The sequence below is a fragment of the Pteropus alecto genome, unplaced genomic scaffold (assembly GCF_000325575.1).
Source record: "Pteropus alecto unplaced genomic scaffold, ASM32557v1 scaffold70, whole genome shotgun sequence".
In the NCBI taxonomy this organism is placed as follows: Eukaryota; Metazoa; Chordata; class Mammalia; order Chiroptera; family Pteropodidae; genus Pteropus; species Pteropus alecto.
The window spans coordinates 3479254-3504153 of NW_006431912.1; the positions used below are offsets into that span (position 1 = coordinate 3479254).

The following is a 24900-nucleotide window of genomic DNA, read 5'->3' on the forward strand; positions in this document are numbered from 1 at the left end:
GTGCCTGTGCCCACCCCGTTGGTTCAACAGGTTTCGGTGGAGATTGATGTTATGTAATGTGATTAGGCTTTGTGGATGCTGTGTCAGGCCGGGTTCCAGGATCGCTGAAGTCCAGAAAAGGTTTCTTTCTGTCACGTGCTTCGCTCCTGTTTCCTAGCAGTTTTGGGGTGGGAAACCCAGCACCTTGGGATGAGGAGTTTGCTCCTTTGGGGGAGTGTTCCCCTTCTGGCGTTGTGGAAAGGAACTCCAAGAGTACAGTAAGTGTCTAGTGCCACTAGGGCTACTAGTTGCCTCGCTTCCTTTTATGCCCTGTTATTCATTTCCCAAACGTTTACTGCGCTCTAGTTAGGTATTAAACACTGCCGGGTGCTGGAGATTCAAAGTTAAATAGTTTATTCCACAGTTTATGTCAGTGTGAAGAAAACAGTAAAGCAAAGGAGAAAGAGATCCACGTGGAGGGTGGGAGAGGCTATTTTAAGTAGCATGGGAGACAAAAAGTCCAAAACTCAGTAAATGTGGTAATTGGTATGCATTGGGTATTGTGGTAGGACAACGTATCCAACTATAAGCTCCATGAGTACGAGGTCCATGTCACTTTTGCCTGCCAGTGTATTGGCTTTCAGTTTTTAATGTTTCTGTATGTACCCAATTTCCTTGAAGAAACAGGTTTTTTTCTGTCATTAACAAAGATGACTTTTCCCTGTACAATTTGTGTGTGCATTTCCAAGCCTTGGTCTTTCTTTGCTGTAGTTTTAACTCAGGCAAAAACTTGTATACCCTAGTAGCATCTTCTACTACCTAGTTCATTCCATTACTCATCATTATATTCCACAATTCTGGAGAATCTAGTGTGCCAGCCACTGTATCAGATGTTAGGAATAAAAAGGTTAACATGACATGATCCCTGCTTTTAAAGAATTATCAAGAGTGGGAGACAAATAATTGCAATAATAACACCATTTGCTGTTCAGTTATGTCCCAGGTACTTTAAGTACATTATGTCATTTAACCTTTCCAAACAGTTCTCTGAAATATGTCTTATCATTATATCCATTTACAGATGAGCAAACTGGGGAATAAAAATGTTTAATATCTTGCTGAACATCACACAGTAAAAATGATAGCCTCATCTTGAATGTAGGTGTATATTCCAAAGACTGTGTGTTTTAAAAGAGGAATAGCTATGATCATAGCACTATGACTAATATTTGAGGAAACTGGGGAACATTTTCAAAATATAATATTTGAGCTGAGTCTTTAAAGGACAAACAAAAGTTAGCCAGGAAAAGGTTGGGGATTCAAAGAGGATGGCATTAACAAAGCCAAGATATAAAGATGTTTACGGAAGAAAAAGAAACTTGGTATAGCTGAGGACTAAATAGGTAAGGTAAATAGGGATTTATTGTGAAAGGGCTAAGATGTATGCTAAGGAGCAAGGGTGGTCACTGAGGAATGGTAACCATTTTGCTGTCACTGCTCCTGTCTAGGTTTGAGAGCTGCTGGGAATCACACAACAGTGAAGATAGGAGGCATTAATAGACCACATTTAGCTGAATTCTGAACCCTGCACAGCCTCTCTTCTTGAATTCCCTCTAACCTTCCTCTCTCATTCTCCATAAAGTTCTTCAAACCTTAATTCTTCTCAGTCCTCCTTCCTTGCCACCTCCCCAGCTCCTCCTCAGAAGACCTTGCCTTTTAGTTTACAGAAGGCATCTCAGCCATACTCATCTTCTTGGGTCACTGTTCTGCATACTGGGGATCGGAGCCATACTCATCTTCTTGGGTCACTGTTCTGCACACTGGGGATACAGCGATGAGCAAAGCAAAGTGGAGCTAATAATCTAGTCAGGTAAAACATTATGTCAAGAGGTGATAAGTATGAAGAAAAAGTAGAGGAGAAAGATCAAGAGCGTGAGTGTGAGAGGCTATTTTATGTAGCATAGGAGGCAATAAGAATGGAAACCAAATGATAATTTTCTTTTGGAGTAATATAACAAGACCTGGCTAGAAGAGGTGTCATATTTTAAGCCATATAAACTAAAAGAATGAAGTGAATGTGCACATTTAGCTTAGCTAGAGACTAAATTGGTGTTTGTCTAGCTGTGAACCTTGAGCCAATTGCATCAGATATACTAGGACAGGTGTTATGGGCTAAATTGTTCCCTCCTTCCCCAAATTCCTATGTTGAAGCCCTAATCTCTATATTTGGAAATAGGGCTTTTAAAGAGGTGACTATTAAAATGAGGCCTTCAGGGTGTGACCTGAATTCAACCTGACTGCTGTCCTTATAAAAGGATAAAATTTGGACATACCAGGAGACACAAGGATGTGTGTGCACACTGTGAGAAGGTGACCACCTGCAAACTAAGAAGAGAGGCCTTAGGAGAAACCAGCCCTGCCGACACCTTGATCTTGGACTTCTGGCCCCCAGAACTATTAAAGAACACATTTCTGTCATTTAAGCCACCCAATCTGGAGTATTTTTTTTTTTTTTTTATGGCAACCCTAGCAAACTAATATAGCATTAATGAGAATTCCCATTCCCAAGCCCCACTCTAAACATTCCGGATCAGAATAGGTTTGGGCCCTGGCAAATAGATTTTATCAGAACTTCTAGGAGATTCCGATGCACACTAAAGGTGGGGATTCACTACTTTTTGCACTAAAATAATGGTTGAAGAATTTCTACAGGAATGAAAATATATGGGGAAAGCTACCATCATCAATACACAGTAATCGTTCAAATAATTGGGATCACTTAGTATTCTGGCCAAATTTCATCCATTTTTTTTTTTTCTGTTAGTTCCAAGGCATCATTCAGAAGTGAGATAATATTGGATGCAACATGGATCCCCTGAGTCCTAGGGAATTGTGTGATGCTGAGATATGAGCTGCATTAAAGAAATGAGCTTTGGAAATTTATGCTGGAATGTATTGGTTATCTTTGCAGCTATGAATGGCTTTGTAATTATAAAAAATAATTTCATGCTTCTCTGGTTCATGTTTATATCCTTTGTTAATTAAAAATAATTATTTTTCTCAATGTGTGTGTGCATAATTGATTCATTGACATTCTTATAGTTTTTTGTTAGTAAAATGTTTTGAAAAAGAATTATAATAGCATTTGCTCTTGTAGAAGATGCTTATTTACATTCACAGCATATTTTAAATGATAACATTTTAAATGTGCAGAGAATATAATAAAGAATAAAAATATAATGTGAGCATTTTATTGTAAAAAATATAGTTTCTTGTAACTTTTAATGTATTCAAAAGTGATAAAAACAATGTTTGAATTTCATACTTTTGACAGAGTCAGCACTGAAATATTATGTTCCTTTGAAAGGAATATAATTCACCTGAATGAGATTAAACAAAAATGAAAATGAAATCTAATTAATATCAAACTGTTTGATTTGATTAGAACAATGAAACATTATTGTGATGATATCCAAATCTAAATGCTAAAATGAAATGCTGCCTCACAAAGCTTGACAGTTTCAGAGTACCTAGAGATTTATTTTCCACTGTACTGTCTATTAACAGAAAATTTTGATGAAATTTGGCTGAAAGAAATAATGTACCTTGAATACTATGAGCAAGATTCTTCCATAGACATGTTCTGATATTTTCAGATCATAAATTTATGTCCAAAGTAACAACGACAGAAATGTAGTAAGTAAAACTAACTTTATTTTCCCTTTCTATGCATTTCCTGGGCCTCAAACATAGGACAACTACATTATAAACAAAACAAGAAAACAAACTTGCAAAGATCTTGAAAAACAAAGTAGAAAGAAATGAAAAATTTACCTCTGATCTCCCTATGCTGGGATAATGTCTATGAACATTTTGACATGTTTTATTGTTTTAGCAATATGTATTTCTAAATAGTTGAATTAATACAACTTACTGGTTTTCTTTTTCATAAAATACATGAAAATAAAAAGCATTTTTCCAAGTTATACAGTCTTGATGACCAACATTGAAAGCTGCTAAAGAAGACTTCACCTTGTGAATGCATAAGAGTTTACTAAATCATTTTTATACCATTGTTGTAAAAAATAAAGGCATACACATTTTAGTGCATACATGAAAGATATTTTCTATGCTTTGGATTATTTCCCTAGTGTAGATTTCCAAGAATATAATTATTTAGGCAAACTCTGTGAACATTTTAGTCCCTGGATCTACATATTGACAAATTATTTTCCAAAAACAGTTGAATCAATTTTCATTTTTGTAGTATATGAAAAAAATGCCAAGTTCACCTAAAAAAATAAATAGTACAGAGTATTCTTATGTACCCTTTTCCAAACTAGAAATAGTTTTATTATTTCTTCTTGTTTATTAAAATAATACTTAAACATTACAAAAAATAGATAATATAACAAGATTTCAGAACATAAAACCCACCACCCAGAGTTCATTGTCATTAACATATTTTCCAAGACTTTGTATATATAAAAATTTTCTAAGCTCCTATTCTTACTTAACTAAATATGATGGACATGTTTAGTTTAATGCTAATGAATATAAATCTACATTGCTATTTTTAATATGTTGATAATATTCTATTTTAAGAACATACCATAGTTAATGTAATCAGTCCTTACTGAAAGCCATAGTGTTTCAAGTTTTTAAAAAATCATAAACAAAACTGAATCTGCTCCAAATTATATTACCAGGGGCAGATCAATTAATTTCTCAAAAACTTATTTTCATAACCTGGTAAGAGTTAATCTATAAGTATCTAATGAGCTGTGTTATGGAGTTGCCCAAGGCCCAATTTTACACAAGTTGCAATATTAAATGAAATGTAGCAAATTGGAAAGCCTATGACTTTGGAGCATGTATTACTTTTCTATTGCTACTGTAAAAAAATTCACCACAAACCATAACTTAAAACAACACAAATTTATTATCTTAGAATTCTAAGGATCAGAAGTCTAAAATTATCTGCAGCGTTAAGGTTCTTCCAGATGCTGTAAGGGAGAATCTGTTTCCTTGACTTCCAGGTTCTCTGGGCTGCCTGTATTCCTTGACTCATGGCCCCACATTGCTCTGACCTATGCTTCCACAGTCACATCTCTCTCTGATACTTTCCTCCCTCTTATAAAGACCCTTGTGATTATATTGGATAATCCAGATTAATCTTCCCACCTCCAGATTCTTAATTTAATAGCACTGGCAAAATTCTTTTTGCCATGAAAAGTAAATAGTCACGGATTTCGGGTATTAGGATGTGGATATATTTTATTCTATCTACCATAAAGCATGCATCTAAATTTGAATCTGTGTTCCTCCACTTTGGAATATCACACGTTCCTTATAGCCTTGTTATTCAAAATGTGACTGTGGACCAGCAGCATTGGCATTAACTGGAAACTCATTAGAAGCAAAGAATTTCAGGCCCCACCTCAAACTGAATCAGGATGTGATTTTATCAAGATCCCATGTAATTCTAGGCAGAATTAAAATTTGAGAAGTATTACCTATCAGTAAAATCAGAAGATACAATTAAGTAAAAAAGAAAAAAATCCCATAATTTTAACTAGTGACAAATTCTAAATTTTAACTAGTGACAAATTAACATTTTGGCATACATTTATTTTAAAAAGAGAATATCCTGAACATATTGTTTCGTAATCTACTCTTTCACCAATGCATTGTGAATGTATTAACATGTCAACAAATTCATGTCAACATAATTTTAATGGACAATTTGTGTTTTATTATATATGCATGTATCATGATTTAATCATTCTTTTCTTGGTAGTCACTTAGATACTTTTTACATATTTACTTTTAAAAACAGCCTTGTGCAATGAACATCTTTTTAATGCAGGACTTACTGCCTGGTTCAAATCCTAACACTGCCACTTACTAGCTGTGTGACTTTTGGCAGGTTACTTGCCTTCTCTGTGCTTTGTTTTTGTTTTTTGTTTTTATCTGTAAAATGGGCATAATAAAAAGCATCTCAAAAGATTGGTTTGAGGATTAAAATACATGATTCATATAAAGAACTTAGAACTATTTGGCACATTGTACATGCTCAGAAATGTTATCTATTATTATTAATCTCTATTTTTTTTTTCATAAGTTCTCTTTCTAAAGATAAGAAAACTTAGATCACTAAGCTAGCTAGTAGCAGAGACAGGGAGAACTGAACTTCCTTCTTAATCTTTCCACCCTTGCTATCCTTTTGGAGTAGAGCACCCAGCAAGTTTAGGACCTTAAAAAATATTCATGAGGGGATTGACTGATGAGAGTAGGACCCATGAAACAGTGCAGTTTAGCAGATGATATCTAGACTACAGAAGGGAAAATGGTTCTGATTTAAGCTTCAATCAACCCAGGAAACAATTGATTTTCTCAGGAGTAGGGAAACGCGGCACTATGGTTTCCATGGTTACAGATCCCGCTGAGTCCAGCCTGCCTGCACTCTATACTGCGCAAGCGCACACTGCTGATCTAGATGCCCGGCGCCTTGGGTTTCGAAGAGGAAGCCCCTCCTTCCTCTTCCCGCCGTTGTCCTATCGCCGTCATTCTTTGCTATTCCACGCGCTCTGGGAGCCGGTGACGCAATATTCGCGCGTCCGCGTCGTTTAGAGCTGCGACGCGGAACATGGCGCGTTCCTAGAAGCCGCTTTCGGCATCAGTAGGCGGCGGCGTGTGGACTGTAAGCGTGGGGCGCGGGGCCAACCGTTGCCGCTTGGTGTTGGGAAGTGGAAGCGGGAGAACTGGGCTATTCCGGACCGAACCAAGCGGTGAGGCCCCGGCCTGAGAGCCCCAGAGCGCGCGCGATGAAAGGGAGGAGTGGGCTGGACAGCGGAGACCTGTAAGGCGAAGGAGGAACGTGGGGCTACCGGGAGATAAGGGATAACAGTGGCGCGGCGAGGGCGGCCTGCACGCTTGACTCTCTGCGTAACCCTAGGAACTCCTGGGAGCTCGGGGCTGCCCCAGTCAAACGGGAGCGGGAAGCATGGCATAGAGGAACCAGGGTACGGGGAGGCAGACACTGGGTTGCAAGATGAGTAGAGCGTAGGGTGCCCATTCTGGATGCTATTGCGGGCCAGGGTGGTGCATTTGCCCTTGGGATATAGGTGGTGCAAATTTTGAGAGACCATGGTCATCTTTAGTATAAAACCATTGTATGTTATCGCACACACGACACTGCTGCTAATGGCAATACTGTGAACGCTTTAATTAAATATTAGATCCTTGCTTGCCTTTAGTGAAGGAAGTGAAGGAAGGTACACATTTTCAGAGAGGACCTGCTTGCTAAGGTATGGCCGCCAGTGCTCAAGCCCAGTGACTTCTGCAGCTTTATATTTGGGGGGAATTTGTGATTGAGCAATACGATTTGAGGCCCATCGCATTTGTCGTTTTTCTTTAGTCTTTTGTGACATGGTGGTGATTGAGGGAAGTATTATTTCAAAGTAACTTGACTAGAATAACTAGGACTGGTGAATTGCCTACTGGTGCCAAGATTGCAATTGACATACTCCCTCCCCACCCAGTTAAAAGGAGCTTAGTTGTTGTAGTGCGGTAGTGTCCTTGAGTTTTGGTTATTCTTAAGGGAGTAAGGAAGAACAGTTTACAACCATATATTTTTGTTGGATGGAGAGTTCACTCCTCCATTTTCATGTTCTTTCAAACTTCTATATTCAGTGCAGAGGCTTCAGGTTAAGGACAGAGTGACTACAATATAAGACATCCATTGTAAGACACCTTTTCTTATATCTTGTCACAGAGGAAGATTTTTGTGATTTTAGAATGCAAATCTCTCCCTATTGGTCTTGATAGGAATGTGGACCCCATCCCCCTCCTCCCCAACCCGTAACCTAGCACAGGGAATAGTAGAAACAGTTTAATTATAGCAGTGCTTTGTGGCAATATGTTTTAGCCCTAGCGCGGCTAGGCTGCTCTGTCCTAGTTACACTTCCTAAAGCAGAAGAGAATTCTCACCACAAATGAATTAGTTGTGGTAATATGATTAGAGGTTCTAACAAATGTGAAAATTATTTGGTAATTAATACAAAAATCTTTATGTGACATTGCGAATGTGTTTGCATTCAGATCAAATTAGAATGCAAAAAAATACTTGTAGGCTTGAGATGCTAACGATTTTTTTGGAAATAAATATATATGTTTTTCAAGAAATAAAAATATTTCTATTTTGGGAGATAATATGTTTGATTAGATAGATTTTAACTTTTGTGTTGCATGTATGTATATGAGTGTATATTTGTATTTAATTTTGGGCTTCTAGTTTTGTGTTATTGTTGGCAGAATTATTCTTTTTCTATCTGCACCCAATGTGGACTGTCAGTTAATATCAGAGTAGTTCAGGGAATGTACAGGTGCGAGTCTGGAGTGTCTTTGGTTTTCTGCATATCAAGCTGATTACAGATAAGCTCACAATTATAAGCTTTGTAGAGCTTGAGCTGGATCAGTGTTCTATACCCTTGCTACGCAAAATGTGGCAAATGGCATCACCTAGGAGTTTATTAGAAATGTACCATCTCAGCCTTAACCTTAGATCTACTGAATCAGAATTTGCATTTTAACAGGCTCTCTAGATGACATGATCTACATTAAAGCTTGAGATGCACTTCAATTGATAAAGAAGACTGAATAAATTATAGCATTATTTATTTTAACATGAGATCATCTTATGCTGATTATCGTGTCTGATGTATCTGGTTAAAGAAACTAAGGCCCAGAAATAGTAAGTGACTTGTATAAGGTCACACTTTTTTAGATTCATAACCCAGATTCTGATTCATTCCAATGCTTTTCTTTTGCTAGTTGCTGCCAGAGTTCACCTTATTAAAATTGAATTAAAGCTTTCATTAATGACAGCTACGTGTTCATTTAACAACAAACATTTATTGAGTAATGGACGAGCAGCCCAATAATCCTGTATGTCTCCAGTAACTACTCCTGTTTCCTGTGGTGGTTATTAACCCACCACTTCCTTTATTCTTTCCTGGATAATGTTGCTTTCTACTTCACAGAGGTAATGAAATAAATTGGTGACAATTTTACTGCTTTTTGTTCTCTTTCACCTGCAAACATGTCTACCTCTATTGTTCATCTCTAATTGTGCTGAGTTTTTACTCCTCAGGGAGACTTTCTTTAGTCTGTTATTTGGCTAGGGCTGCCATAACAGAATACTTCAGATTGTGTGACTTAAACAATAAATTTTTTTTTTTTTTTTTTTACAGTTTGGCAAGCTCAAAGTCCAAGATAAAAGTTCCAGTAGGATTGGTTTCATCTGAGGCCTCTCTCCTTAACTTAACAGATGACCACCCTCTTTTTGCCTCTTTACATGGTCATGCCTTTGTGCACTGGGACCTCTGGGACCTCTTTTTCTTATTAGAACACCAACTCTATTGGATGATGGCCTCATTTTAACTTAATCATCTCTTCAAAAATCTCTCAAATACTGAGGATACTGGGAGTGAGGGCTCCAACATACGAATTGGGGGGAAACACAATTCAGTCCATAACACTTGGTGATCTCCTTTTTACTCTCTAGTGGCACTAACTTATCAGGAATTAAACATACGCATCTTAAATACACTCTCCTCACTTTAGATTCATCTTTCATTTCATCTGTAATTATTTCTTAAGTTTCTTGAAACAGTTATATTAATTTTCTCCACCTTTTTACTACCTTTTTTTTTTTCTGTATATTGAAGGCTGGCAGTCTCCTGTCACTGAATTTAATGGGTTGATGATCACCATTATCTCTGTTGTGAAACGTAATGGAATCTTTTTAGTAATTTGACATTTTGACTAGTTGTCCTCCTTGAAATACTCTTAAACTTCTGCAACACTTATTTCCTTTCTGTGTCTTGGCCAGTCTTTCCTTGGTTTATTTTTCTTTCTTCTCTAACCACCTTGATATTCGTTTGACTCTGGGGTACTGTCTTCTACTTCTGCCTACTCTCCTTGAGTGGTCTCATCCCTGATAACTTCAACCGCTAGCTCTATTTTGTTGACTCCCAAATCTCTGTCTCTTTAGCAAAGATTGTTCTTGAACTCTGACACATTGTTGTCTTAAGATACCTTAAACTTATGCCAGAAATTATATCTAACCCTTTTTGAATTTGCTTCTCTTTCTTCCATGATCCTTGCATGCACCACTCAGTTGGAGATGCCTAGAATCTTAACTCATTACTTGTATGTGCTACTCTTCTCATCACTTACTAATTATTTACCAACTCTTATACCTCTTTCATCTACTCTTTTCCTCTGGCTACTACCTTAGTTCAGATTATCATTATTATCTGAATGTTTGTATAAACCATCTAAATAATTTCTTTGCTTCCAAGAATACATACCATCCCTTCTCTGCCCTTCCTTTTTCTACAGGCAGATTGCAGTGTGACTCTACAGTCCTTCCATGCAGACTTTGAGATTAAAATCCAAACTACCAAGCCTAGGAAGTAAGGACCTTAGTGATTTGGGCCTTGCTTGCTTTTTGCTTTCACCTTCTGCTGTTTTCTGCCTCGTGTGCTTCTGTCATGCCAAACTATCTACAGTTTCTCAAAAGTTTTAGGCTGCTTTTTAAAATTGAGTCATTTATGTGCCGTGTGTCTTCTGCCTAGAACGTACCCCTCACCTGTCTGACAAACACCCATACTGTACTCCTGTGGATAACTCCTACTCAGCACAAATGCTGCTACCTTGTTTCCTTCTGGGAAGCCTGCCCTAGCCTCCCTGTGGTGAGTTAGGCCTCTTACATTCTTCTGTGTAACAGCTTATAGCATTTACATTATATTGTAATTATTGTCTTTTTTCTTCTCTAGACTTGACTGCAAAAACTCTCTCATTTATCTCTCAGAGTAATGCCTGGCCAATTAAAACTACTTCATTGTCGAATACTGTAAATCCAAATTGAATCACCAGAGAGTTTAATGCAGGCTTTATCTTCATTCTAATCCTATGCTCTCCAATCAGCTTTCTGATATTTACTTGGTTTATCATTAGACTTTTCTACCTTCGTTTATTCAATAAGTATTTATTGAACACCTACAAATGTCAGACATTAGTCTAGGCGCTTGAGATACATCTGTGATCTAAAAAGACAAAAATATCTCTGCCCCTACGGAGAGCATGAAGGCATACCTCGGAGATATTGCAAGTTCGGTTCTAGGCCATAACGAGAAAGCGAGTCATAATCTTTTTGCTGATGGGGCGCTTGCTTTCAATTGGTAAAAAAAAAAAAAAACCACAGCATCTGTGAAGCACAATAAAGTGAGGTGCAATTAAACAAGGTATGCTTGTGCTCTAGTGGAGGGAGACAGAGAAATATATGGGTAGATTATATAGTATGTAAGAAGGCGGTACACAGGGCCACGAGGCAGCTGTGAGAGAAGTCCTGTTCAGAAAACCCAAGTATTCGTGTCTCACTTGGAGTTTTTAGTGAAATGACAATAGTAAACTATAATAAGTCTCTTGCCTGTTTGGTATATGTGAATGAACACCTCCTAATGAGAAAAGTTAAGGAGCTTATCCTAAACAGTAGTTAGCCCTACACCAAGATAGTGCCAGCAGTGAGGCCCCAAGTAGTGTTACTACCTCTTTGACATCTCTTTGGCTGAAACAAAAAAATACACATATGTATTAAAACTAGTAAACAACAGCCGTTATGCTTGTTGATTTTAAAATTCCTTCTTTGACATAAAGAAATAGGAAGGAGAAGCTGTAAGCCTGATTTTGAGCCAGATACTGTTCTTTGAACTGGAGTAATAGCATCTGCCTAAATTTAATAAACTATAACTGATCAGATTTAAGTTTAATCAAAACCTTTTGCTAAGTTTAACGTTAAGATATCATCTAGTTCTCGCCAAATATATACATCTTCGGTTGGTAATTTCCAGTCACTGGTCCAGAACATCAGTGTCTATATAACTCTGTTTTAGGAGAATCTCATTCTTATTTTGAGAGTTTAGCCTAAGTAGTCACTGCATTTATAAAAAATTATTCATTAAAACAGGTATAGGCTGTATGCCCAGTAACGTCCCCCCAATTAGGAACTATTCTACATTTTATCATTAAAATGTTCCGAATCATTAAAATAATTTCCCTGTCACCATAGAGACATTCATATCTGTTCTCTAAACGGTAAGTATATCTAATTTAAACACTTTGTTTTACTGAGCAAGAAACTGTGTTCCAAAGTTTAAAAAAAAAACTGACTTCTATAAAGTCACAGGCTCATTAATGACATTTCTGAAACCTAGAATTCAAGTCTCCTAACCCAATACAAAAATTTTGGCAAAAGATTTCTTTCTTTTGGATCACGGTGGTGTCTATTGATACCTCAAGAGAAATTAGGTGTTTTAGAGTTTGGGGACTTTTTTAGCTTTGACCTGAGAATCAGAATAAGACATCAAGACCATAGCTTATATTACGGATAAATTGAAGAGCAGAATGAATGGAGTCAGTGAAAACACCATACGCAAAGTTAACAAGGTAAAGATTAGGAGAATTTTAAAAGACCGAAAGGAGTATTGTACAGGATATACAAGGAACCCTTGTGAATCAAAACGAGAAAACTGGACAAAGGTTATAAATAGATAAGTCACAGATAGGAAAAGCCAAATAAATATCAGAAGAGATTCTATGTCACTGGTTATCAGGAATTTTTTAAGAATTGAGATATTACTTAACAATCATCAGATTGGTAAAAATTACAAAGTCTGGAAATATTCAGTGCTAGCAAGAATGTATGGAAATAAACCCTTATTCATTGTTGCTAGGAGTACACATTGGTACAACCACTTTGGAAAACAATCTTGCCATTGCTGAGAGAGAGAGGGAGAGGGACGGGGAGTGGGGGGAGGGGAGGGGAGGAGAGAGAAGGGGAGAGAAAGAGAGAGAGAGAGAGACAGAGAGAGAAAGAGAGAGAAAGAGAGAAAGAAAAAGAAAGAATGTCTGTCTGTCTATGACCAAGGTATAGCCTATGACCCAACAGTTCCACACTTGGTGCTATAATCAAAGAAATTCCTGCATAGACTACAAGGAGACAAGGATAAGAGTGTTCACCTACAGTAAGAGAGTTGGAGACAACATGCTGTCCCTCTTTAACGGAATAGATATATAAAATGTACCTTGTCTTTTCCTTGTATTTGTTCCCTCTGGCTGGAAAACTCTTGCTTCTAGGTATCTGCATATCTTGCTTTTCAATTTCAATCCAATCTCTGTTTAAGTTGTCAACTAATCAAATAGGTCTTCCCTGACAGTCTAATCTAAAATAGCTCACCCTTCACCCAGAAGCTCTCTAGTCTGGATAGCCTTAATTTTTATGCATACCACTTTTAACTATCTGCCATTCTAATATATTGTCCAGACTCCCTTGATTAGAATTTAAGGTTCAGAGACCAGGGACTTTGATATGTTCAAAGGTGTATTACCAGAATCTAAAATAATAACTGGCACATATGAACAATGATAAATATAAATACACTATTTAATACTTGTGATAATAACCAATATTTACAATATTTATAATGGTTTTCAAATTTCAAGGTTGCTTTATGTATAGCAACTAAGGATTACATTAAAGAGATCAGAATTTCAACAACAACAAAAAGTGATGAATAGATATTTGTTAAACAAATGAATTCAATGACAAAATCCCAATCTCTGCTATAAAGTCACAAAAATGAACCCAATTCTCTTACTTTTCAAGCCCACTCAGTCTAACTCCAGAGTATATAACTCCACATTTTTTAAACTCTGATGATGCATTTCGGATTTACAGTATTCAACAATGAAGTAGTTTTAACTGGCCAAGCATTACTCTGAGAGATAAATGAGTCTTTGCTTTCAAGTCTAGAGAGGAAAAAAGACAACAATTACAATATAGTGTAAGTGCTATGATAAGCTGTTACACGGAAGAATGTAAGAGGCCTAACTCACCACAGGGAGGCTAGGGCAGGCTTCCCAGAAGGAAACAAGGTAGCAGCATTTGTGCTGAGTAGGAGTTACCCACAGGAGTACAGTATGGGTGTTTGTCAGGCAGGTGAGGGGTACGTTCTAGGCAGAAGACACACGGCACATAAATGACTCAATTTTAAAAAGCAGCCTAAAACTTTTGAGAAACTGTAGATAGTTTGGCATGACAGAAGCACACGAGGCAGAAAACAGCAGAAGGTGAAAGCAAAAAGCAAGCAAGGCCCAAATCACTAAGGTCCTTACTTCCTAGGCTTGGTAGTTTGGATTTTAATCTCAAAGTCTGCATGGAAGGACTGTAGAGTCACACTGCAATCTGCCTGTAGAAAAAGGAAGGGCAGAGAAGGGATGGTATGTATTCTTGGAAGCAAAGAAATTATTTAGATGGTTTATATAAACATTCAGAGAATAATGATAACCTGAACCAAGGTATTAGAAATAGATATTCCCAGTGAAAAGTATTGTTAAATTTTGTTGGTTTAATGAGCCCCATTTCAGTAGAGGAAGATACTGAATGGACTATTTACTTATTTATTCATTCATTATTTTTTTTCAGCCATTCAGCATACTGTTGATTCTTATAGTATCTTTTGTAGCTATTTCTTTCCTTACTCTGATATAATTCCTGTTCTTCCAGAAGGATGTTATTTCTTTGACCTCTTTTTGTTACACCTTTTCTAAAAGTTTGCCTTCTGCTCTTAGAAATTACCATCATATTATTGCTTTATTTAGTTCATCAAACATTTACTGAGGATTTGATATATCCCTGACACTATAGTAGGTGTCGGCATATATAGATTAATAAAATAAAATTCTTGCATTTAAGCAGCTCATGATTTTGTAGATGAGATGCAAGTAAACAAGGAAAGAGATGTAATAATAGAATTATGTGGAGGAAAGGGTGCTTTACTATCTAGTGCAATTACAGATTTCCACAGGACGCGATATCAGCTGTGAACAGCAACTTTCGTGATCTCTGTATCATGGTCCATTAGTTGCCATTTAAAAAAAAAATACATAAAAGTAGAATTGTATAATGAACCCCGGTTTATCCATCACCGAGCTTTAACAATTATTAGCTCATTTTCAATCTTATTTCATCTTTTACCTACTTTCCCTCTACCTACCATTGGTAGTACAAACTAGAAGCTTGCTCAGATTCAAGTTTAACTGGTTTTGTTTGTTTTGTTTTTTAACAACCTGCTTTAATTTAGATTTTGTTTCCTCAAAATAATAGAATTTCCCTCTCTTTAAGCTTTCTAGTATGATAACTTTTCTATTTTTATTCTTTTTGAACTCTTCTCTGGTCTGTACATGAGTTCATTTCTTGTTTTAGACACATTGTCTTTCTCTAATTGGCTTTTAACTCCAGGCAGTTTAGTAATTTTGTAATATTTCCTATTCATAATGCCCAAAGAATATGTTTTCTGCCTCCTATTCTTTTTGTAGATTTGGGCTGTAGATTATGATTTGACTTGCAGGAATTTAACTATCATTGAAAAAAAAAAAAAAAAACATCTTCCTCTCATCCCTCTGTAGGAAATGCTCCAGTAATACATGGTAAATACTATCGTGCTTATACATTTAACCAAAGGCCTGCTCTCCAAGTTTTTATTTGCCCAATACCTGTTCTTCCAGGAGGAAAATTGAGGCTTCTAAGTTATTAATGTCACTTTCTCAGTGGCTTGTATATGGGCATTCTTTTTCCTCTTTATGAATATTTATCTTCTGTGGAATACTGCAATGCTTTTCTCATCAGGTGATTTCATCCCTTTTCTAATATTACTCTGCCTGTACATGTTCCACAGTTTCTCAGTCTCCTTTATGTTTAAACATTGTTTATGTTATTACATTTTCTTAAATTCTGTCATTTTTACTTTGTGTAAAGCTCAAAACACATTCATGGCTTTATCACATGTTTTGTTTTGATAGAGAGTATTTTTAAAGATGCAGTATTGAACTACAGAAGTAAAAACAGCCCTTGAGGAAGTTTTTTGGTTGTCATGTTTTGCCTTATGGTAAGGCTTTCATTTTCATGTTTTGAATCCCACCTTTTTTGTTAAATTATTCTTTAAGGCTTTCATTCATTTCTTTCCCACAGGAGTTCTTTTCTCAGCATTTATTGACCTCACTTCTTGAATCTTGAAAACCTTACTGTATTTCCGGATGGTTGTCCTGGCCAAGTGGTCACTGAGAATTTCAATGTCCTTCTCTTTCTCTGTCGTTGAGGGAAAAAGGATGCTTGGAATATACTGTTTGTGGTGTAGCACTTCTTACCATCAGGTGGCACTGCAGATTACTCTATTTTTACATCTTTAGAATGGTAGATCTAGTAGCACAGTTACCTGGTGAAGAAGTTGATGTGGGAACGTGTGGAGAATACTTAGAAATCTGATTAAAGACACTGTATTGCTAAAAAAAAAAAAGACTATATTGCTAACAAATACAAACTTATTTTCCTCTTCTGTAATGGAAATATACTATATATAATATGTGAAGCTTGAAGGAAACTAAATAATTAGTAAATCAGAGCTTTTCGGTTTTATTTTTCTCAGGCTGTTAAATATTTTAAACTTGTTTTAATAAACACAATAGTAAGAATATTAAATGCTTTGTAGAGATGACTACTTGCAGGCAAAACTGCTGTTTGATTACAAGACTTGGTCTCCTGAGTGAGGATCGTTTTTTGGCAAACATTGCCATCACAAATATAGGTAGTATGGCAGTACTGTTGCTTAGTAAATCATTTTACTGAACCAAGTTCGTAAGCTTTCTCTCCTGAACTTTTATGATGAGAGTGCAATTAGTGACATTATCTACTTAAATATGTGATATTTAATATATTACCATGAATTTTTTGGTATGTGCTTGACAAGAGAAATACACGATGATTTGAAGCTTTTCGGAAATTGGGATTTTTAGAAGTAGGGAAGAGAAATGAAGCAAATTTTCCATGGAAATTTAGAATAGGTAAAGATGAAACTTCTTGGCCTCTAAATATGTGTTTTGTTTTGTTTTGTTTTTTCATCATAAAGGTAAAATATGTGGACTGTAAGAATCCTTATAACCCTTTGGGCTACCCTCAATACAACTACAGTTTATAATCTGATAGATTTCCTTTTTGTCTTTTATTCCTAGGCATTTTTATATTTCTATACTTTTACACATATATTTTATATTTGACACTATAGATATCTAAGTACAAAACAGACCAAGAATTTTTTTAAGTCCTGATTGGCTTAGGAAGATTTAAGCTTGTAGCTTCTTCCAAGTGGGAGCGTTTGTAGGTTCTTTGAAACTCATGAGTACATGGGAAATTTTAGGAGTAGAGAAGAAAAAGCCAGGAAACAACTCCTCTTCTCCTTATTGTTATATATATTTTATTGCACATCTTTTATTTCAAAATATTTGATAGTCTACATGAAGTCTCATAGGGACTTCAGTAGTCTTAGTGGTTCTTTAATTTGCAGTACTTAGAGATATATGGAAACATCTTTAGTCAAAATGATCCCTATGAAGTGTTATTTACATATATATGCAGGGATGCTACATAACTTATAATTCATGCACAGAGAAGAATTTTCCTGTCCAAATTGCCAAATGACCTTGAGAAACTGAAATGAATCCAAACTGTACAGTATGAATTTGAATGGGATTGGCATCTTTGGAACTGTCTGGCTTATGTCCAAAATCTTATGTCTTTAATCTTCCTTTAATTTCTTGAACAAATTCTCTCCCTTGCTCTGAATTAACATTAGTTATTGTTGATACTCTAGCCACGTTTTTTTATTTCTTCAGTCACTTTTTCTTATTCCTTGCTGACTGGCATCTACATAGTTAAAGTACTTGAAACATCTTTATTAAGATATAATGTGTAGACCATACAGTTCACTCACTGAAATTATACAATTCAATAGTTTTTAGTATATTCACAGAGTTGTACATCTACAGTAAATTTTAGAACATTTTTATTGTCTAAAATAGAAACCATGTTCTCATTAGCAGTCACTCCACATTTTCCCCTGATCCCCCAGCCCTAGGCAACTACTTACTTTCTTGTTTTTATAAAATTGCCTATTCTGGATATTTCATTAAAATGGAATCATGTAACATATGATCTTTTGTGACTGCCTTCTTTTACTTAGCATAATGTTTCCTGGTTCATTTATATTGTAGCATATATGAAAAAAGATTTCTTTTTATTGCCAAATAATATTCCATTGTATGTAAATACCACATTTTATTTACACATTCATCAGATGATGGACATTTGAGATGTTTTCACTTTTGGCTATTATAAATAATATTCCTGTGAAAATTTATACAAGTTTTTGTGTAGACATTTGTCTTCATTTCTCTTGGGTATATATCTAGAGGTGGAATTTTTGGGTTGTATAGTAACTATGTTTAACATTTTGAGAGACTGACGTACTTTTCTGAAGCAGCTGCACCATTTTACATTCCCACAAGCAATGCATCAGAATTCTGATTTTTACACATCCTCATCAATATCTCTTATTATATATCTTTTTGATTATAGCCATGCCAGTGGGTATGAAGTTGTGAAGATTTACTCCTAGATTTTTCTCCTAAGAGTTTTATAGTGTAACCTCTTAATGTTTAGCTCTGTGATCCATTTGGAGTTAGTTTTTGTGTATGGTGTAAAGAAGAGGTCCAGCTACTCTTTTTCAAGTGAGTAGCCAGTTGTTCCAACATCATATGTTGAAAAGACAATTCTCCACTGAATTGTCTTGGTACCCTTGTTGAAAATCATTTACCTCATATGTAAAGATTTGTTTCTAGACTTTCAGATTTGTTTCATTGACATATACAGCTATCCATATGCCAGTCACCAACATTGTCTTGATTACTGTAGCTTTGTAGTAAGTTGAAATTTGAAAATGTGAGTGAAATTCCCACATTTCTATTTTTGATTGTGATCAGAGAACAATTTCAATCCTTTCAAATTCATAGATGCTTGTTTTGTGGCTTAGCGTATGGTCTGTCTTGAAGAATGCTCCACATACACTCCACGTACACTCAAGAAGAATGTACATTCTGCTGTCGTGGAGTGGGATGTTATGTAAATGTCTGTTAGGTCTGGTTTGTATATAATGTTGTTCAAGACTTCTTTGTTGGTCTTCTTCCTAGTTGTTCAATCCATTATTGAAAGAAGAGTATTGAAATCTCCAACTGTTATTATTTCTGGTGTGGAACCTCTGCCCTTTGAGCTGGCTGGGGTAGGCATGATTAAGGCCCACTACTCTTGGGGCCTGATGTGCTTGGGCTAGAGTATCTGTGCCAGGAGTGATGTCTGGGTGGAATCACTTAGCTGTGCTTGCCTGGAATAGAGCTGCAACACATAGATGGGGTGGATGAGAAATGCTGGTTGCTCGCCCCTTTGGAAGAACTGTGGTGAGAGGGATCCCTATGTTCTTGGCTATATCACACCATGGGGCAGGAGTGAGTTCCTGGCTCCAATGCCACAAATTCTTGCTGTTTTTATCAAGATTTAGTAATAGTTTATGCATGAAGGTTTCTCTATTTGCTGCATGTTCTTAACTACACTTTCCAGAGACTAAAAGGTGGTTTTTAATAATTTTTACCAATTATGGTTGTTTATTGAGAAGAGGATTTGTGTAGCTCTTCACACCACTATTCCAGAAGTATTCTGGAAAAGAAGAGACTTTCTATTTCTTTTAAACTGGAAGTTGGGTCTAGAGTCTTGATTAGATTAAAGCTGATTATTTGTTATTTCAAAGATGAGATTGTGTACTTCTTATTGCATCACATAGGGAAGCACTGAAGGTCAAGTTGTGCAGCTGTTCATGATACTAAGTTTGCCTTTTTGGTTGAGCTGGTGACTGACAGATCCCTCCTTTTTAAAGGTTGGTTTGTTTATTACATTAAGCAAATAGTCTGTGGGGTGATACTTGGACACACTGTTCCCCAAAAGCTACTCTTTCACTTAATGATTTTAGCATCCCTTATTGATCCATGCCTGAATAAATTATTTCACCAAGGGTACCTTTTTGATTTTGAGATTCTTTTTTCTTCAATTTTTATTGTAATCTTGCACCTTCTTTTTCTAAGTCAGTTTACTTACTGCTTTAACTTAATAGTGGGGTAGGAATCTCTTTAAGGACAAACTCAGATAATATAGTAGTCTAAAGAAAATCATCATAGCTGAGATTAAAGTCATTGCAGGCCTGAGAAGTCTGTCTGTTGGTGGCAAGCAGAGATGCTGAGTTTTCCCTTGTCTGCTGTTTCTTGTAATTAAAATTAGTAAGTTTCTAACTTCAGGCACATCTGTATAACTTTGGATTTTTTCAGAATTCAAAAAGTATCTTATAGAAACAAGCCTAGAAAATCCAGTAACGGGATATGAGTATTTTTAGGCTCTTGGTCACACATTACTAAATTGTTTAGACTTTCATAGAATCAAAGAATAGTATAAGTCCACAAATGAATAAATCGAACTGACTGGATTGTGAAGTACTATAATGAGAAGGGCAAAATGACTGCCCTCTTAATTTTCACTTTCTCCTTTTCTATTATTGTTCTTAGAGAAGAAAGAATATGCATTTAAATTTTGAGTAATTAATTCTCTTCTGTAGTTGAGAGCTAATAAAGTAGTGTTTCCTCTTGATTTTAAAACTATATAAATTAATGAAAATCAAAGCAACCTCAATGTATACATTATTAGTGAGAAAAAAGACAAATTTAATCTTCTGTTTGCTTGTTTGTCTTAAGGGTCTTATAGATAGAAACACAGAAAGGTAGAACATACATTCTTCTAACATGTACAGAGGATTTTCCTCAATACATGTTAACCTCTGCATAGGAGACCTAACAGTGCTTCCACTGTGAGAGACTAGCTTCCTTGGTCTTCAGGTCTATCTGGTGATGATCTCTGTGAAGATCCTGTCAAGTTCTTTGAGAAATACATTTAGCCATTCCCACAAGTTAGCATCTGTCTCTCTTATCTTCCAGTCTGCCTCTCTTGTTTTCTCCTTCTTTCCCTTCTTCTTCCTCTTCCATCTTTATCACTCTCAGTCCTCTTTAGCTGTTTTGGAGACTCTGTGTCTGCTTCACTACTAGGTCCAAATAACAGTAGAAACCCTGTTAAATTTATGCATGCTAATCCTCCCTTCAAAAAAAAGTACTGAAGGTTAGTTTTCCAGGTGTACCACTCTCCAGCTGGTTACTAGTAGTCAGTAGTAATCTGTCTTTTAACCCCAGTGAAGTTTATTTCCACTGTTACATCTGAATGTCTCGGTACATCTCCCCTTACCCCTCTTTCTTTGTTGCCGTCACTGTCCTTTCAAGAGAATTTCACAATTGAGTACTGTATGGATATTTAATGCATAGAAAATGTGATATTTTTAGATTTCTAATGGATTCAGGCATCTTTTTGACAATTTCTCCAGGAACCTATTGTGGGAGAGCATGGAAGGTTTGTGGACATGTGGGAGTAGGGTGTGGTGAGGCCATTTTGTTATAGTAGCAAGAGCTGGATTTCCAGAAACCTGGTTATCAGGCCTCATTTTGCCATACACGTTTGCTACATGACCTTGGACAACTCTCCTGATAGCTGTAAGTTCTTCCTCTATAAAACAGTAATATTAGTCCACCTGCCAGATTGCTTTTATAGATTTGTTTGGGATCTTTAAAACATATGTTTTTTAAATAATCCATTATAAGTCTCATTCTTGAATTGTTATTTTTGAGGATGCATTTAATCTGTAATTTAGGAACTGATTGCTGCTTAAAGCTTCCCTTATAAGTTAATTAGTACTTGGAAATACTTCCAATAGAAGTTATGAATGATGGTTTGTTTCTCAGACCTAAAGTCTTTTTACTTATTAGGTGAACCACTCATAATAGTGTTTGTTTTAAGGATAAGAATATTTCTCTCTGCTTCTCAATTAATTATCCCTCAGAATTTGGATAGAAAAAGAGACTCTCATTCTTATTTATCCTAACAGCTATCACAGTGCTTGGACCAAAATTAGTTCTCCAAAAATATATGAACTAGGCTTTCCCTCCCACATTGGATGGGCTTCTTGGGAGCAAGGGCCAAAATCAAGGTGTGGAAGGGATAGGGCGTATACTTCTAGGGAGGACCTGGATGGAGCAGGGTGCTGGAGGATGGTAGGGATAGGAACTCTATCTAGCAGCTTCCATTAGAACAGGTAAGTGGTGAGAGTGTGCGGGGCATAAGAATAAGAGTACATAGAATGAAGGATTGCCTTGCTGTGAAAGTCCAGAGAAATGTGAAGTGTGAAGGTGCGTGTGTATGAGTGTTCTGCATAGTTGTTGCTCTAGGTGAAAATTGTCCTGGGGGTTGACAGTAGTCAGTAATTTTATTTTTCAAGTGGTAGCCCCAGACAAGGACATGGCTTTTTTCTTTCTTTTTGGGAGTGAAGGTGGGATGGGGATGAGTTCTAGCAGAGCATTTCTCTATTATTATATTCATATCAATATATTTATATTTTCTTCCTAACTTTCAGTGGCTTTTTTTGTACATATATAAAAGTCTAGTCACTTTATTTTCCCCTATAAGGTTGTACATGAAATATTCCTGCCTACTTCTCCAACCTCATCCTGTTTCACTTTCTCCTTTTCTCATTAAGTGTCATTTGTCAATGGTCTTAAGGCCTTGTTTTCAGTTGTTTTCTCTACCTGGAGCTCTGCATGGCTGGGTCTCTTGTAAATGCTACTTAAGAGAAGCCTTTCCAGAATACCCAGTCTAAAGTAACACATTAAATTTCAGTCCATCCTTAACACATTATCTTATTTTCTTCATTATCACTACTTCTCTTTTTCTTTTTCTTTTTCTTTTCTTTTTTTTTTTTAGTTAAACAGATCTGTCTTTTTCCATTAGAATGTAAGCTGCATGAAATCAGGAATACTGTTTTGTTCTCTGTTGTAGTCTGAGCACCTAGAACAGTGGCTGGTACACGGGATTCTGAATTCAGAAATTTAATGAAATAAGTTAATAAAATGCAATCAGTTAATTAGTTGCCATATGATTCACCGTGAAGTACTTTATTGTTTAAAATTGATCACTTTATTCAGCAAATATTTATTAAGCAAATAGTATATATTTTATTGGGCTTTTGGGACTGCAGAGATGCTTCAAATGTTGATTCTGTCATTCAAGGAAGACAATATTAGATACTGGCTAAGACTAGTGGCTTTGATATTCAAGTCCAAGCACTGTCACTTAATAGATTGTGACTTTGGCAAGGTAAAGTCTCTGATCCTTTAGTTTTCTACCTACCACATAGAATTATTATTAGTGGTACATAAGTGAATAAAGCTTTTAGTACAATGTTCAGCATATAAAATATATGCTTAGATATTCGCTTTATTAAAAAGATTTTTAACTTTATTTTTATTTTAGCTGGCTTGAATTGAATTATGGGAATTTTAAGTAAGGGTGGCATATAGAAAAGATAGAGATCCAGCAAAAACATGGAGTGGGTGAATTACTGAAGTATAGGAGTAATTCAGAGCATTTAAGCTTGTTATATATTTGTTTCTGTTAATAATTTTTTAATGTATAATGTACATTCGAGTATGTTAATTTATCATTGCCAGGTTTCCATGGATCTCAATAGTGCCAGCACTGTTGTTCTTCAGGTCTTAACACAGGCCACCAGTCAGGATACTGCTGTGTTAAAACCAGCTGAGGAGCAGTTGAAACAATGGGAGACACAGCCAGGTTTCTATTCAGTGTTGCTGGTAAGTTGTTCTAAAATAGTTCACGATATTTTTTTTTAATAAAATGAGAAACCATTATTTTAATTGTTTTAAAAATCTTGTATTGCTGGTTTACCTAGTGAAACTGAACCAACTGTTTGGCTGCCATTGCACTGCCATTTACTAATTCAGGGCATGGATCTTTGAGGGCCTTTTAAGAAATGTTTGTTGATGGATGAATAAGTAACCTAACAGGGTGTCGGTAGTATCTGTTCAGAAGGCTTGATTGTGCTGATTTTCTATTTTAGCATGTTAATGCTGAACTCATGACAGTATACTTTCATGTTTTGTCTTCATCCTTGCCCTGGTTAATTGTTGTTGTCAGAGTTGTTCAGGCCATCTCCCCGCTGCAGTATCAGAGTCAGGTCTACCTGCTCACTGTGTTTCTCTTTGAAACATTGTTTTCTTTTTCAAACTAAAATTTTTATTTTCTTGACATATCTGCACTTTTCCTGGGTGTTATGAGAAATAGCTTAATTAATAGATTATATTTATAATAGATCAAACACCGCTAAGTTTAACTTAATTCTTCCTTTTCCCCTGTATTCACTGTCTTGGCACTTTTAGTCTTCTTTAACCTTAGCTGTTCATTCTAGTTTGAAGATTTCTTAAATTGTGTGCCTGATCTTAGGCTTGTGTTCTGGTCCTATTATTCAGAATATGTATGGAATATTTCTACTTGGATTGACACCTGCAGCTTAACTTTTCTTGGTTCCCTATGTGTAGCTGAGACAATCTCAGATCCACCAACTTCCACAGTTGTTCCCACATTACTTCCATTCATTCACTCACATTTACGAAAGTTCTGCTATGCTGGACTCTGCTAGACTCCAGGCTAAGACATGATTCAATCTAGTGTGGAAGGTAGACATGTAAAGTGTTAAAGTCGATTGTGATTAATATGGTGAGAGAAGTCCACCTTCTTTTGCAGAGGAGACCTGAAATGAGGGACTATGACTGCCCTGTCATGAGTATTAAGGACTAAATGAGACTTACCCAATTATCTTTGTAATCTTTTGTGTGTGTGTGTGTGTGCGTGCGTGTATGCACATGATTTTCTAAAAACTGCATCATGGTATAGATACTATGTTTTTAATTCTTAACATATAATATTTTTTATGGTAAAGAGCACACATTAATATTTTTGGCTTTGAGGTT

At 36.1% G+C, this 24900-nt stretch overlaps 1 protein-coding gene and 1 long non-coding RNA gene across 7 annotated transcripts in view; both read left to right on the plus strand.

Annotated features, from left to right (window-relative positions):
- Positions 1-4: 4 nt before the first annotated feature.
- On the plus strand, positions 5-3043 carry LOC112472405. Its single transcript, XR_003043629.1, has 2 exons — positions 5-257; positions 2804-3043. It is a non-coding gene; the product is annotated as an uncharacterized LOC112472405 (long non-coding RNA).
- Positions 3044-6582: 3539 nt separating this feature from the next.
- IPO11 (importin 11) overlaps positions 6583-24900 on the plus strand; it is a 164379-nt gene continuing 146061 nt past the window's right edge. For 2 of the 6 annotated variants that reach the window (XM_015599450.2, XM_025041188.1), the window contains exons 1-2: positions 6586-6770; positions 23581-23724. In XM_015599450.2, the coding sequence (XP_015454936.1) occupies positions 23587-23724 (138 nt within the window). In that variant the 5' untranslated portion in view covers positions 6586-6770; positions 23581-23586. Of the gene's footprint in view, positions 6842-23580; positions 23725-24900 lie in introns of all 6 variants that reach the window. The other 4 variants (XM_015599443.2, XM_006906057.3, XM_015599446.2 and 1 more) reach the window with 3 other exon arrangements.